Source organism: Galeopterus variegatus, unplaced genomic scaffold (genome assembly GCF_000696425.1).
Source record: "Galeopterus variegatus unplaced genomic scaffold, G_variegatus-3.0.2 Scaffold2648, whole genome shotgun sequence".
In the NCBI taxonomy this organism is placed as follows: domain Eukaryota; kingdom Metazoa; phylum Chordata; class Mammalia; order Dermoptera; family Cynocephalidae; genus Galeopterus; species Galeopterus variegatus.
Window position 1 is genome coordinate 220,264 of NW_007728759.1, and position 17,855 is coordinate 238,118.

Sequence of the window (17,855 nt, forward strand, 5' to 3'; positions counted from 1 at the left end):
TTAAGGTGTATTTAGGTTTTAACATTTTTGTACAAATTAAAATTAATAATGAAAGATATTTCAAGATGTAATTACAATTTTTTAAGTGTTTTGAAATGCTAGTTTTCTTTTGCTTTTTAAATGCTTGAAATTAAACAGATTCTTCACCTACTGTACTGGAGAACCCTGATGGTATTCTCGGCACATGCACTGATCAGACGCAAAGCTTGTGGGTTCCAGGCTGATATATTTCAGAAGGTGTTTTCCGTAAATGAAGTACATAAGAATATTCTTAAGTATGTTCTTGTAATGAGAGTACAAAATCTTCACTCTAAGAAAATTTCAAGTATAAAGTTAATGGAGAAAGAGAATTAGAAAATAGTATGAATCTTTCTATGAACTTTTGAAGTACCCCCGTGTAACACATTACTGACTGTGGTTACCCTGCTGGGCATTAAGTCTCTAGAACTTATTCATCTTATAACTGAAAACTTCCACCTTTGATCAACATCTCCCCATTTCCCCCAACCCCTGAGCCCTGGTAACCCCCTTTCTACTCTTTTTCTATGAATTTGACTCTTTTAGAGAAGGAAAATAGTATGCTGAGCAAGGACAACGTTATGCTTCGTGAAATAAGCCATGCTAGAGAGAGAAAAATATTATTCCTATTTCAAGTGAACAAATTAAGACAAGTTAACTTGACCAAGATCAAAAACTTAGGATGTTACAGGCCTGGGTTTAGAATTTATCACTATTTGACACCAGAGCCTCTGTAGCAATCTCTACCAATTTCTGAGCACCCCTCTCTTTTCTGCCTTCTGCTTAGATGTCCCCAAATGCTTTGTTGGAGAATCAACATGGGACTTGACATTGAGCCATGACCACGTGTTTACAAAAGCTATGTTTTTAGCTTTTTTCCCTCATTTTCTACACATTACCTCAAAATACTCATTGCTGCTTGTGGTTTCAGCAATTACCTAACTCTGTGTTGATGGATGGCAAATTTGTGTTTTCAGCACTAGATGGTCTAATTCCTTAACATGAAGAGTGAACTCATGATCTTTGTTTGCAAGACCCTCTCCATCTATCATCTACCAGAATGACAAAGATTTATTAATGCTAAGCACCAGATGGACGCATGTAGATGCTTAGAATGCATCAGTAAACAAAAAATTTCTTAGAAAGCTGACATGAAAACTCTATGCTTATTCTGAGATTTAATTATCTCTTGCTAGATTCATATGTCAAAATTCTCTTCCTTCCAATAGCTTGCATAATGCAGCCAGATTAATGATTATTTTCCTGATTTTACTCACATGATGAAAAAGCCATAGTGTATGCTCAATGCCGACTATTTCAAATCAAATTCCTTCTTGCTAGATTTTAAGCTACTCTATACTCGAGCCATTTTTTATTGATGCTCTTGTCCTGTTCCTGGTACAAATCATTTTCCCAATTATTTTGCCTGACCAAGTGAGCACTGGGCTTGGAACCAGATGATCTGGATTTAAATCTTGGCTCCTCCTCTTACGTGCACACTTAGCTGGCTGTGAACTTGGGGACTCCTCAAAATGTAGCGGCATGAAGATTAAGTAGGGAACAATATTATCACTTCACAAGTTATAAAAAAAGACAGAAATGGGTAAAGTGAATTGTTCAGAGTTAATGGCAAGTAATTCTGTGGCAAAGTACTTAGAGTAACACAGATCTTATTTCATCATTCTTTACTGGTGCATCCTTTTTGAGTGGACGACACTGCCTCAGAAAATGTTCATGTCGATACACTAAAATTTATAAATAAAATTTATAAAGTAAGTATTCCTGTGCTTTAGAAAATACCTCATAATATCAGTTGAACATATATTCACTGATACGTTCACTAACCTCCAGTGCATTCTACTTCACACACACACGCGTACACACACACATACACACACACACACTGAGTCTGAGCTCATCTGTAATTTTCCTTCACTTTCTCTCTTATAAAGATTTTACTCTTAAATCTTTTTCTTACCCTATTTATAATTCTTTTTCTAATATTTTCTAGCTCTACTGATTCTTAATTTTGTTCATTCCCAACCCCAGGAAAGCATTTTTACTTGCTTTATTTACTTATTTTAACTTAAGAGGAATCTCACTGGCATACAGGCTATTTAAGTGTATCCAATCAATTTGATTTAATTAAACTGCATGATGATGACTCTCTGTCCACTTAACTTCTTAAACTGCATGGAGATCATTCTTCCACTTTGAACTGCCACGGTAAGTAAATTAAGCCTTTAATCACAGCTCCTTGTCAAATGGCTACTAGAGTCTACAAAATGAGAACTAAAGTTGATCTGAGTCACCCAGGTCATCATAAGGAAGTGAAAATCTATAAGCAACAGTACACTTGGATCAATAGTACTGTTTTAGGTAGCTTCTTTGCATAAGAATACGATCCTTGTATCTACCAGGTCTTATATTACTGTGTCTGTTCTTTAATTAAGGCATTACACATAATTTAGAAGTTGTCTTTCCACAAGCTCATTCCACTCCTGCAGGTGGAATATGCTAGAGAACCCAAGTTTGGCTCTTTTCTGTACACACTGTTTTCATTTTATCAAGTCAGCTTTGGTGGCCATGTAAAACTTGCAGGGTGCTGCTGCCATGACCCGAGGCATAAAGGGTCATTGACTGCAGAGTCCTGGGCTCAGGGCCTCTGGTTTCAGCAGAGTACAGGATGCAGCCAACAATTGCCACTGTAAAGGTGTGTGGCATGTGTACAGTTTCTGACACCAGAAGCCCGTGGGCAACTTGGCCATCATGGGTGGTTCGGAATCTCCAGGAGGCATTAGAGGAGGCCTCTACAGTGAAGGAGTGTCAGCAGGTGTGGGGGGGCGGGGGTGGGGTTGAAGGGAAGTAATGTGATTGCTTGTTGTGATGCAGTTTGGAGGGATTTTAAAGCCTTTTGTTTAAAGGAGTCTCATTCCACGTCGGCTGATTTGCAATTAAGATCATAGATATGCTTAAGCAAAATTTGCAATTTGTCAGAGGAATATGTTGCCTCCAGGACCCCAAAAGGCCTAAACATTGCCTTAACATTGTGGATACTGACAGCTCAATAATTGTTTCTTGACAGTGTCAAGGATGGAGCAGCTCTTGACTGATTAAATAATGTACAGAAATTTTACTAAGTTGGGGGGACTTGCACTTTGTGTAGAACAGTGGCCCATCTCTTCTTGTGAGCACCTTTTTGAATGTTTGTACATCCTGAATGAGTATGTCAAATGAAGCTCTTTGGAGGAGGATGGCATTAGTGTAACATCACACATGTGTTTCCAGAGGAAGATGCATGCACTAAAAATCCTGCAAAGAGATTGTGCATGATAGCAGGACTGTTTAAGTAACCTAGGTGTAGCCAAGTAAAGGGTTATGTGTCCCTTCGAAGAAAAAGGGCAACTGTGGCTGAGGGGTTGTCAAAATTGGCATTAGGCGGACATATTAGTCAAATCTATGACTGCAAATTATTTACCAATTACTGATTGAATGGAGTCAGTTATCTAAATGAGCAATGGTTGCCTTAATATATGAAATCATAGTTCTAAGTTAGGAGTAATCTACTACGGGGCCTCATTCATTCTTTTCAGGTTTAAGAACAGGCCAAACTGAGCTATTAAGTGGAAAAGCAGTGGTGATTACCACCCTTTCTCTAAATAGTTCATATATAAATGGGTTTCAATACTTGGGGGACCTGTTGCAATTCTTGATGGCCTTATTAACTATTTATTTTGGAGAGACAGAAGATCCATGTGATCCTATTTTGTCAAGCTAATTGTAAATGCCAAAGACTTTATATTTAACTTAATTTAATTTATTATTCATTGGATCAGAGCATCCATGATTATGATGGGATATTTTAGGACAATGGATGCTATGACCATGGAGAATTTAGGCAAGAAAATAACTCTTACAGTTAAGATGAGGCATATCTATTTGTCCTCTATTTTATATTTAATAATCTACTCAAGAGTATAAGGGTACCTTAATTTTAGTGCAATCCCCCTTTTTAGGGTACTTTGTTTTAATTTGATGGAGTCTCCAGTGAAAACTGTAATTCAGTGCAAACTTTGATTAAGGTCCTGAAGGTTGGACAATTGGTACATCTCAGGAGATGTTAAAGTTAATTTGGAATTTATGTTGTAGGGCACAAAACCTATCTTTTTGCCTTAATACATTCTTTTAATGAACAAAGAATTTCCAGCTGGGACAAATTGTATACTGTTTAAGTTTTCTGCTACCTCCTAAGTATCCAGTTTTGTTGTTGCTGCTGTTACTGTTGGTGTCTTCTCTACTCTGCTCATATCTATAAGCTTCCTCTTCCAGAGATTCTCAAATCAGTAGCATAAGGGTAATGGGCTCCCCAATGGTGGTGTTGCTTTATCTGATTTCATGTACCCCAGGCACAAGTTGGGGTTGAATGAAACCCTTGGCTGTGCCACAGGGGTTCATGAGTGTTTTTCCTTATAACTGTGGTGAACAGAATCTTTGTTATTACAAAGGCATACACAACAGCAGCAGCAAAAGCATTTTGTAGGTGCCAAATGAGCTATCTTGTTTTAGTAGTGTGAACCTCAGCATTCCACAGGGTCACTGCTCTTCGTCCACATTAGCAACCACCCGATGGACCTGTATAATGCACAGGGTATCAGTCTTTCCCCGAAACACACTATAGAATGAGGGCCAATGCCTGGTTGAGACACAGAACCAATGGCCACAGAGTAGAAATTATTCCCCTGAGCCTAATGTGAGTCATGTTTCTTACTGGGTGCTAGACATGTGATTCAATATGAGACACACAGGTAGGTCTAGGCTGAGACACCTGATAGGGGTCACTTTAAGGACAGCCCCAGTTCCAAACTCCTGTCCCTAAATGACATCATTAAAACTTCCAACTTAGATTGTTTAAATCTAAGCAGAAACTTGGGAAGACTCAGCAAATGCAGCATAAAGTTGCACAGCTCAAAGTACTAATGTTCCAGCAGGTGGAAACACACTTAAAGAACATGCTTGCCTATAGTCAGCACAGCCAGTTATCAGGCCAACACATAAGAAGAAAGATCCCCAGCGGTGGTGTTCATTGCCTCGATACGCTGCTTGCTGTGCCAATTGCTGAGACCACCCTCTATAGAGAGGATAAATCTGCCACCACCCAAAATCTGGTGTTGAGATTAATTTTCACACATGCAACAAGAGGGTATGGGAAAGGGCTCTAACTAACTTAATGAGGCTCTCTGTGGAGAGTGGGGCAGGCTCCCAACCAAGTCAAAAAATGGATTGAAAGAGCAGAGAAGGGCCGGCCCGGTGGCGCACTGCTACAGTGCGCCGCTTGGGAGTGCAGCGGGGCTCCCGCCGAGGGTTCGGATCCCACATACAGACCGGTTCCCGCTCACTGGCTGAGTGAGGTGCAGGCGCAGCACCAAGGGTTGCGATCCCATTGCCGGTCCCGGTCCGGTACGGGCGCGACACTGAGGGTTGCGATCCGTTGCCGGACACGAAAAAAGACAAAAAAGGAAAAAAAAAAAAAGAGCAGAGAAAAGAACTGGTTTGACATTTACTGTGATTAGCAGTTGGAGCTGGAGTGAGAGTTCCTGGATAGAAAGTGAGACTTCCATGGTTTCAGTGGGGAGAACTCAGGCTTTCTTACCAGCTTGCCCAGATATGGAGTAGAAGGGAAAGGAAGAACGTCAGGGCTTGAGAGCTGTCAGCAGTCAAGCACCAAAAATGGAATCAGACTATTTATTACAAAAAGAACGTGACAGTCATGTTCAGGACATAAATGTCATTATAACTTGAGTAGACGGGATATTTAAAATTCATAAGTATGTGATAAAAATTAATGACCAATTATATACCATCTCTCTGTCATCTAATAATTTATGAATTACTTTACTAAAACTCCTAGTATGAGACAACAAACCAATCAAAATGAGGGCAGAGTTCCTTCTCAACTTGTTCTCATTAACACAGATGAATTATTCAAGTTCTTAACACAGATGAATTATTTAAGTTTTAAGTGCAGACATCTACCATGTAGTTAGCTATTACATCATATGAGTATTTACAATCCTAAAGCAGGAAGAAAAAAGGAAGATCTTTCTGGGCTTGAAGCAGTAGTAAAGGCATGAGGATATTAAAACCCTTGTAAATCATTTGTTTCTAAATGACAGCTTTGAAAGTTCAGAGGAAACGACACCACCAGCATGAGAAAGAATACCAAGACAATAAATAAACTAAATTTCAAATTCCTCAAAGACCGACTATAGGTAGAAAGTAGATTTAAACATACACATGTATACACACACACATAGAGCAGGAAAGCAAAATCACCAAAGTGTGAATATGCAAGTTAATGTGTAAATTCAGAAAGAACAAATAATAAAAAAGGAGATGCAACTGATTGGAAACGCAAAAGTAACTATGTCTGATTTTCTTTTAGCGATAATAAACAAAGAGTAGGTAGGCAGATGTGAGAGAGACAGAGAAAGAAAGAGAGGCACTCTGCCAGACATAGTGGAAACCAGGAGCATAAATTTGTGGATTATTTAACATTATCTCTTAATGGAGATCTTCAAATTTTTTTTAACTTGGACATTGAAGTCGTAGAATTAGAATGGTAAGGTAGTGGAGGTTCCACTTACTGTGAGCAAACCTTATATTTATAAAATTATAGATGGACCTGAATGATACCTAAGAGATCACGCAGATGAAATATCTCAGTTTTAGATACGGAAAATAAAGTCAAGAGATTAATTTTCATTACGTCTTCACCCCGTTATTGGCTTTAAATTTCTTTAGTGAAATGTAGCTTTAGAACCTATTTTAGAGTTTCCTTACTACATTCTCATAAATTTGGGGTTTTCTTGTCCTGAAAACCAGGAAAAGTATTATTATTACTATTTTACAAGAATCTCAGTGATTTGCTAAAAGATCATGGAATATTCAACTGATGTTGTTGAATATACAGCTTAGTTATTTGGTATTTTTTAGACTATTAAATTACTTATTTTGTAATTACCTCTTTGATTCTGAAAATTTGTTGAAATGCACCTGAATACAATGTAACAGGCTATTTTTTTATTTCCGCTTAGATCACAGACTACATGAACATTTTAAACTGGGACTTTGAAAATTGGTGAAAGCTCTTTCAATAGCTTTTTGGTTTTTGTTTTTTGTTTTTAATAAAAATAAGTTTCCAGTGGACCCAGGGCCACTTGCCATGCTACATATGGATTTATATTTAGGTGATCTTCCAAGTATTCTTATAATTTAAACTTTCTGTAATAGAAAACATTAAATTTGAAATCTTTTATAAAATGTTAAATTAACATATCTTCAGTGATTTCATTTTCTTTTGTTTTCTTTAGCAACAGTTCTGAATGTCTTCAGTCACAAATCAGATAGCACAGTTTAGAATACTGTGAAGTCTATAAAACTATACTTAATGGAGTTATAAATCCAGATTACAAACACTCACTTTCAAACTACTGGGTGAATTGACTTATTTTAAAATACCACTTTGTTCTATAGATTGTTCAGTAAACTATAACATGAATAACTGTTCAATTAAAAATTGACAGCAAGTTGAATTGAGCCATTTTGGTGTGCACGCATGTGCTCGGTCATGCGTGCATGTGTGTATAGTGTGGAAGAGTGTTTGATATATTTTGTGAATCTGAGACTTTCTACCTTTCTGAAAACAATATCATAAGCTATCTTAGGGAAAAGAAATGTTCCCTCATTTACAAAATTTTCAATTATTGTTCATGTGAAGAGATATTTTTAGCCTTTTAAAAATCATATTAAGTTTGATAAATATTTGAGAAATAACATAACTTTTAGAAAATGACAATATTTTAAATTTGTGCAAAAATTGTTGGAGTAGTCATGTACATTTTCATTTCCTTATTGAAATGTATATATATATATACACACACATATATATATTTCCAGAGCATTTCATGTGAAATATGTAAATATCTTCTTTTATTCTCACAAACATTAGTGTTAAATCTTGATTTTTCAAGTTAACAATTAGACTTCCAGCAATAGAAATACAAAAACATCAGAATCCTCTAGTTATTCATAGAAAGAGTAGAGAATAATTAATAGAAACAGTGCAAAGTAAAAAAAAAAAATTCACTTTCACTTTAAAATTTTTCTTTAGCTTCACCAAACTTCAACCAATGCATCTTTGCCCCCAGTAATTTGCTCCTAGCACCTTGATTTCTTTGGAAATAGTCACTGACAGAGAAAACTGCACCAAAAATATGAGTCATTTCCTCTCTTTTTCATACCCATTTTTCACTTTTACATACACCTCAAAATTATTTCTTTTTCTTTTCTCCATTCATTGCCCTTTTATACAAGGTCAAAAGTCATAATATTAATATTTATTGAATATTTTCCAAGACAGGCATCGTATTGTGTGCTTTTCATGCATTATCTCTTCTATTTTCTCAGAATTAATAATATAATGACCATTATTCAAATAGGGTAATTGGAATGACCTTAAAAAGTTTAAATTATGTAACAAAGAATGCAAACATGGTAAGCAGTGGAACTGGTATTTAAACCCAGGTCTATCTGTTGGTGGAACCCTTGCTTTTAACTACATTATCACTACCACTCTAAATTCAGGAAAAGTCCTTCAATGAAGGCATCACTGTGTGTCCCAGCACTACTTACTTACACTGGATTATGACGTCACATTCAAAACACAATACAGTCACAACCAAAATTAAAAATGACATCAGGGGGCCGACCCGGTGGCGCACTGGATAGTGCACCGCTTGGGAAGCACGGCGGCGCTCCCGCCCGAGGGTTCGGATCCCACATACAGACCGGTTCCTGCTCACTGGCTGAGCGAGGCGCGGGAGCAACACCGAGGGTTGCAATCCCGTTGCCGGTCCCGGTCCGGTACGGGGGCGACACTGAGGGCTGCGATCCATTGCCGGACACGGAAAAAGACAAAAAAAAAAAAAAAAATGACATCAGGAAAGTATATTTATAAGTGGACCACCTTTTAAAGCACATGTGCACGCGCACACACACACGGAGTACAGAAGGAGTAGAATAACAAACATATATTACCAATATTATTGATGTTGTGGATATTAATTTTTGTTTGAATATAATAATAATAGTATTATTATCATGTGAAAGTTTGCAGTTGAAAAAAATTTTTTTATATATTAATATGTCATATAAATTTTCACAACTTTTTTGTGAGAGAGTGCTGCTTTGCCTCACATGGAGTGATGGAGATGCAAAAAAGATTACTCGCAGTCCATTTTGTCTGAGCAGTGATAGACCCCAAAGGCGTTAACTTCCTGGAACCCTCAAGAGAGAGGCATTACTCCTTTGGGAAATTAACCATGAACTGGGGTTCTCTCCCTGTATTTATTCTCCAGACCAAGAAGTTACAGAAAAGGAACATAACTGGAGTTATGGCTAAGTATAGTTTAACAATAGAAGCTGGTAACATCAGTAAAATAACAAAGTGAACATTCCATAATGCAATTTGTAAAAGGTTAAGTCAATCCACCAAGAAAACTTGTTCTTAGCAAATACTATCTTTCCCTCCAGCAATTTCCTTAGCATATTTACATAACACTCAAGTAACTTTCTTAACATGTCAATCAGTAGGTCAACCTGCTCTAAGGACATCTGTCCTTGAGAGCCAGCAACTTTGCTGTGTTACAATTCTATATCCACAACAGAGACTATAGCCTGGGGAAAGTATCCTGTCTTTTGCAAACTTAACATTTCTATATATAATTTTTAAAAGTTAGGTTATACCTGAAACTACAGGGCTTTGTAGTCTAGGCCCTGTGAAATACATTTGCTTTATAAATGTTAGTATACTCTATAAGATAGAAAATTGTTATTATTCTCATTTTTTTATAGAGGTTATGCAGTTTGTTGTAAGGAATGAACTTGGAAACGTCCATAATAGCATGCACATTTGTGCATATTAGTATGTAAAAATTCAGTGTGCTTTTCATTATATTATGTTAGAGGGATGGGTGAAAGGCATGAAAATTCCAAACATATAAAGAACGATTTATTTGTTTTGGGTTTGAATTTCTTAAAATTAATCTCAAAGTTTTTCTCATTTTTTTCTCTAATTAAAGTGAATTTTACAAACCGATGTTACTTATATTATGAAGTTATGGAAAAAAGAACTTGAGATACTTTTGGATTTTTATGTATAAATAGTGATATTTTCTTTTTGGGGAATTCAGAATAATGATAAATAGGGTGTTTAATATTGCTTAACTAATATATACAGAGACTTCAGTTCATGTTTTAGATGAACTGAACTTTACATAATACCTGATATGCATGACTAAGGAAAAGCATTCACAAAGACAAATACTGTTTTATCTCCTGCTTGGAAGAGAAGTGAGTCCCCACATTCCCTCTTAGAATATTTACTAGTCTGTGATTCCATGACTTGAATTGTAAGTGACATTACATGACCATAATATCTTGAGGATTTGGTCAAGCAAGATTACTATTTCTACATATTTGTAGGAAATCAAACTATTGTTCATCAGGATTTACGACTGGAAAGACAGAGAGATCACTTCAAATAAACTTAAGATCATAATTAAATTCTGCAAGCGTCTAAATATGAGTGAACTAATGTTTTCATTTTTTGGTACAAGCTACATCTAAACTGCTGAATAAAGATTGACGTTCTTTACTGATAGTAGATATTACTCAAGAGTTTATGTATTTTGCTTACACAGAAAAGGATATTCAGTATTTTATCAAGGAAATGAGAACAGAGTAAGTTAAAACTTATAAAAAATGCCCATTATTGCAAAACCACAGTATTAAAAACTTTTAATGCTTCCAACTCATGTTCCAATAGATAAAATATGGTCTCTAAAATTTTTAATCAAATATTCTGTTACCATGAAGATATGAAGGTTGAATAAATTATTTTTGATGTTACTCTGGTACAGTACTATTTTGAAATAGAAATGTGGATGAATATTTGAATTTTTGGCTGAATTAAAGATGAGATAATTTCATAGCTTGCCACTGGGAATTGTCTGTAAGGCACTGACTGAGCCTCCATAATTTATATTCACTTTTAAAGGATTTTATTGGATCTACTTCCTGACCTTTCTTACATTGGTAATTTAAATTCTATTACTTTGAAATTGGGCAATACATGCATGTTATAGCTAAAGTTCAAGCTTCCATTCATAGAAGAAGGGAAACACAGTTAGCAGATTCATGAATGCTACTTCTAGGTACCATAAAATTCAAGAAGTGGTTCATTTGCATGTGCATGTTTTTAGAAAGTAAGAGTTTCTGCTTTGATCAGCATTGCATTTCAGATGACTTCCTTGAATAAAAAGCAAAAGTTCTTAAACTTTTACTGAAGGTTTTTGCTGAAGCTTTTACTTATTAAGGACCTATAATCAAAGGAGAACTTCTTACTTTAAAAATCAGATTTGGTAAAAGAGTATAAGTCAAAATAGACTGTGAGTTTGTTCATTGTTTTTCCCTCCTATGGAAAATGGCCTGGTTTAAGTTCTAGTTGTGATTCTACAATACATTTCTGAAACATTAATATTTATAACATGCTTTCACTTAAAATACTTAGAACAATTACTGAAATGTGTTTTAATATTTTAATAAGGAAGACATATGATAAATGCTTGGGTTAAAAAGTGATTTTTGTTTTCTTCTGAGGCATGTGAAAGAAGAAAAACTAATTCACATTTTATAAATTTCATTCCAGTACCATCTTTAGAAAGAGCAATAATTTAAAAACCTTTAAGATATATCAGCAATTCCAAAAATAAAACAATTTTTATAGTAGTCATTTAAATTGAATGTGAAATACTTACAGTAGAAAAGTCTATTACATGGACTTTACTTGGATAAAGCTATAAAAAGCTAGTTTTCTGTATGTTTCAAACAACTGAATGCTAGTAGTCATGTACGATAAGAAAACCCTTATGCATAAAAAATTAAATCCTTTCATAAAAACTTTTGTTAGAAGATGCAGATATTTCATTTGGTTTACATATAATTTCCAGAAAATCTATTTTCTAATAGTATTTAAATAGTAACAGAAAATTAGAATCAAAGATTATGCTTTTGCTCTTTCTGTGGAAACTCTCAAGAGAAGATATAACTATGCCAAGATACTGACTAATGAGTATTATTTCAACTGTAGGCCGTGATTATACCTAAAATGTCTAATTATCAATACCCATTTCCTTTAAAGTCTCAAATATCTATCAGTGTAGAAGAGTGGGAAGACACCAAAGACTCCAAAGAACCAGGGCACCACCGCAGCAACCACCGCAACTCGACCTCCAGCGACCAGTCGGACCATCCCTTGCTGCGGAGAAAGAGCATGCAGTGGGCCCGAAGACTGAGCAGAAAAGGTCCAAAACACTCTGGTAAAACAGCTGAAAAAATAACCCAGCAGCGACTGAACCTCTACAGGAGGTCAGAAAGACAAGAGCTTGCTGAACTTGTGAAAAATAGAATGAAACACTTGGGTCTTTCTACAGTGGGATATGGTATGCTCTTTAAAACTACTGTATATGTGGACTTGTGATTTCTTGCCAGTAGTTACGTAGTTGGCTCTAATTTAGTAAAGAATTGCATTTTTGTTTCACAGGTCAATTTGTAGGCACTACTGACATGTATCTAATCTCCTACAGAAAGTTTAAATAATAATATAAATGAAATGCTAAAAATTTTAAGCATTTACTTAGTCCACTAGGCACTGTGCTGAACCCATTACATAACTTATCTCAATTTTAATTTCACAAAAACTCTGAGCCATACCCTCTGTTTCCATTTTAGAGATGAAGAAACTTGTAAGTTAAATAGCTTGCTAATTAGCTCATTAATAACCAAGCTAAGATTTACATCCAAGTCTGTCTGGCTCCAAAGTCTCCCTTACACACACACACACACACACACACACACACACACACACCCCACACCATAAATCTTAATTTAGGGCCTAGGATAAAATGAATTTGAGGCATTGGCAAGTAACTAACTGTAGCAGCCATCAATGAACCAAAATTTTCCAATAAAATTTGATTACTTTCTTGTGGTCCAGAAACAAAAAGTCTTCAAAAGCTTTACTTTTGAAGCTCAAATAATGCTTTATCTCATATAGTATGGATCTGTGTCAATAATTGTTAGGCTCCTATGTTGATCTGTGATTACCATATAGACCATATAGACACAACCTAAATAAATAATTCAAAGATAACTCTAAAGTCTATCATTCATCACTGTGTGAATTTTATTTTAAAAAGAAATCTGGTCAACTCAAAAGAAAACCAAATGATAAATAAGGTGTTTTGCTATCTACACACCTATAATTTTGGTAAATTGGGACCTGAAATTGTGTCAGTATTATGCAGGTTAAGAGTAAAATAGAATGCATTTCATATTAACCCCCATCTCATCTTTATTACTAAAGTCTCAACTTAAGACAGTGTTCACAAGGAGAAATTTTAACCATTAAATTAGAGTTCAAGAGAAGTTGCCTGTGTTTCTTTGAACAAGAAAACAAAAAACAAAGTTTACTATTACTCTGTGCCAGGTACTATGCTATATTTTCTCATTACTTCTCATAACCCTGATTAGACAGATGTCTTGTTCTACCCTTCATGAACTTGACTTTCAGAGGCTGAATATCTTCCTCCAGGACGTATAATTGAAATGGGTTGGAGTCAGGGTTCTATTCGTAATTGGAATATATATTTCACTTATTTAAATGTAGTACAGTCATTTGAGACCAGTAATTTTAATATAATCTCATTTAATGCCACACATTAAGAAGCAAATTAAAAGAAAAAAGATGCTCACTTTAGAAATTCATTAATAGCTCTCTGCCATTTAATGACATTGAGTATGATTATATTTCTATAAGATTATAGTCTTATATATGTGTACTTCTGTTAGTTATTATTCAGCTACTTTTTCTTTTAATGAAAAGTTCTAGTAAATGATGGCTCATCCAAGTTTCAGTTGTTTTTCATGAACGTTACAACCTTATTCTGCTCCTGTAAGCAGTGTGGCTGACAGTTTGAGTAACAGTTTGAATCTTAAAGACATAAAAATGCATGAGCTGACTGCATGGGAGAAACATTAGAAAACATACTATGTTTTTGCTAATGAGAGCTCTATCAGGTACCTCGTTTATTTTTACTATAATTTGTTAATTAAATTTTCATACTCCTAGAGAAAAGAAAAACAGATTCTGTCCAACTATTTCCCCTCTCTTTCCTTCTTTCTTTCTTTCTCTCTCCTTTCTGTCCATCTACCTTCCTATACATCCATCAATTCATTCTAAAATATGTACTGGACACCTCTAATAACGTAGTGACTGTAAAAACAGAACTCGGGATCTAATACCTCATGATCTTCCGGACTTCTCCATTTGTTCCTAACTCACAATAATTCATCCACTCTCCAGGTATTATTGGGTTGCCTTCTCAGTGCCAGGCACTGTTATTCCAGGCAGTGGGAATAGCACAGTGACCTCTTCAGGCAAGACCTCTGCACTTATAGAACTCATAATTTAGTGCCAGCCAGCATATTTGTTGAATTATATTACCTCTCTGAGCCTATTTTATTATCTGTGAATGGAAATAATAATACCTACATTGTAGGTTTATTGTGAGAGACAAATGGGATAATGAATGATAAAGTGGTTGGCCCAGAACTGGCGTTCAATTAATACCACAGGTATACTGTGTATCTGTTTGAGTACTGTGTGTATATCTGTTCTTTATACATAAAAAAATAATATTCTTTTTTTGCCCACCTCCAAAAAAAACCAAAAATTTTGCATCATCGGGCATTATTATCTACACTGAGAATGAATGCTTTAAAGCAATTATTGTTTTGCATGTTAACTGGTTTAACCATGAATCGCAATCTGATTTTTCCTAAGTAGGCCTGGCTGCTTGGAGAGAATTAAACGAGATATGGAATCTAAAGGAGAGAGAAAGAGAAATGTTAAAAGATGACTCTTGAGGGCTCCAGCTTGAGCAACTGAGTGTATGCTGGTGGCATTCACTAAGCTTAGAAGAAGACAAACACTTTGGGATGAAGATAATGAATTTAATTCACGTATTTGGTCAACATCTAATGAGTGATGCTCTGTAGCAAGCTGGATTTCTTCCATATTGATGCTCAAGAAAAATAAATGTGTATATAAACTTGAGAATCACCAGCATATAGATTTTAATTAATGCTATACGAGTAGATGAAATAACCCCCAAGTGAAGACTACAGGAGAACTCTAAAACACTGTTAATGGAAGAAGTATTTTTTTTAAAAAAAAGTTTTAAGTGTCTAGAACTGAGTTATCTCAAAGATATGCCATAGCACTAGAATATGATCTTAGTTGGTCACATGTGTCAACATGGCATTGATCCCCTATACCTTCAGAAGGTCGTGGGGCCTAGGTGGTCAGAGCCACCCCTCAAGCTGGTTACCTCCAGCCATAAGCAGTTTTGTTACTCCAATATGCTGCACAAATATCATTTCCTGTGTGTCCCATCATGTGAGAAAATGTCAGGAAGTGATGGACTAGAGAAACAAAAAAACTAGAGAAACAGGTATGAATGATTAATAGTGCTGAATAGTGTTAAAAGTACAGTGATATGTCTCAATGAATACAATATCAGTTGAATGATACGTGTAAAACCAGATCTGAGTTGCTTGAGGAGTGATATTAGGTGAGGATTTGGGTATGGTGGATTTAAATATATTCGGATTGACTATAAGTAACAGAAAAACCGAAAGCAGCCATGGTTTAAACAAGACTAAAGATTGTATTTGTCTTGCATATTAAGACTTTCAAGATAGTTTGTTCATAGTTGGTGGGACCCCACCCCAAGGAACTGGAAATTCAGTCTTCTACCTTGTCGCTTCCATTGCCAAGGTCTTATCATACAAGATGAAGTTAGAACTCCTATCATTTTGTTCACCTTCCACACAGAGGAAAGAAGGAGGGACCAGAGAAGAAAGAACTGTCTCCACAATTAAAAGACATTACAAAGTAGTCAAACACACTATTTCCACTGTATCCCGTTGGCAAGGATGTATGGGTTTCTTTGGTGGTCCAGTATTAACATATACAGAAGACAAGAAAAGTAGATACCAATTAACACCTAGAAGTCTCTGCCTCAATAGACATTTTTTCAAGAAGTATCATTGTGAAAAAGAGATGAGAAAGATGGAGATAGCTGGAGGGAAGAGTCAAGAAGGAAGAGGAATTTTTTTTTTTTTTTGGAAGATCAGAGAAATATGAGCATGTTTAAATATTGAGATTGAGCTCTTAGTGAAGAAGTTAAAAATACAGGAACAGGAACACATTTGGAGTCCTTTGCTTAGATGCTCGGAAATAAGAAAAAGTTACATGTTTTTAAATGCAGTAAACTTGGTAGGTATTTTGACAGGAAGTTGAGAGATAATTTATATGATAATAGGAGGTAAAATCATGCACTGAGAATGATGGCAAGGATAGAAGGGTGGGTGTTTTGAAAATGGTTGGCAGCGTCAAAGGAAAAGAGGCCCTTTCTGTGCAAGACTCTACCAAAGCTTCTGGTTTAATTAACACAGAACATTTCAAACGTGAATAAATATAGCCATAATAGTATAATAAACCACTATTCACCCAATATCCTGCTCTAACACTTATCAACTCATGGCCCATCTTATTTCATGTATGCTGCCACCCATTTCCTTCGCCTCTTATATTATTTTTAGGTATATCAGACATCATATATTTCAATTTATACCTTTATCATTGCAGGACTAGTTTTAGGAACATAACCATCTACCATTTTCATGATTTAAAATAAGTATTTATTTATTTATTTTTTTCCTTTTTGTCTTTTTTTTTTTTCGTGACCGGCAATGGATCGCAACCCTCAGTGTCGCGCCCGTACCGGACTGGGACCGGCCACGGGATCGCAACCCTCGGTGTTGCCCCCGCACCTCGCTCAGCCAGTGAGCGGCCGGTCTGTATGTGGGATCCGAACCCTCGGCGGGAGCGCCACCACGCTTCCCAAGCGGTGCACTGTAGCAGTGCGCCACCGGGCCGGCCCTAAAATAAGTATTTAATATCATCAAATATTCACCTGATGTTTACATTTCCAATTATCTCATAAATGCTGTAATGTTTTATAGTTTGTTTAATCAGGATAATTGTTTCATGCATTGAGATGGATGATAACTGTAAGCATTTTTAATATATGTTTTCCCATCTCATATTTTTTCTATCACAATCTATTTCTTAAAAAAAGTCAGTCTTTGTCCTGTGGGGTTTCCCATGCTCTAAATTTCCAATCTAAATTTGCCCATTGCATTCTCCCCCCCACTTTTTTTTTTTTCTTAACCAGTCTTTTGGTATTGTTATGAACTCATGGATTTAAACATATTTTATATGTTTTAATCCATTGCAGTTATGTTATTTATCACATTTTTCCAGATTTGCCCAGTGGGAGCCTCTTCAAATTGCCTTTGCAGTCATTGTGATGACATCAACCATCTCTGATGGACTTCCCTTGTTCTCTGTAAGGCTAAATGCTGCCACCCTGGAATAAATCATCCCTTCATGAATCCTCGATTTCTTTTAATGGGAAATAATATTTCAAGACCATAATAAAGATTTAGAGATGCTCAATTTTACTGGGTTTTTGTCTTTGTTTCTAGGTCTTTTTCAGTGGACAGAGCTAAAAAGTAGACAGATAGATAAATAGAAAGAAAGATAGATAGATAGATAGATAGATAGATAGATAGATAGATAGATAGATAGA

At 35.8% G+C, this 17,855-nt stretch overlaps 1 protein-coding gene across 1 annotated transcript in view; it reads left to right on the forward strand.

Moving 5' to 3' along the window:
* Nucleotides 1-17,855, forward strand: part of LOC103598507 (potassium channel subfamily T member 2-like) — a gene marked incomplete at its 5' end in the record, with an annotated part of 230,756 nt that overhangs the window by 192,133 nt on the left and 20,768 nt on the right. Inside the window, 1 exon segment of the mRNA XM_008582500.1 lies at nt 12,278-12,578. Coding sequence (XP_008580722.1) covers nt 12,278-12,578 — 301 coding nt within the window.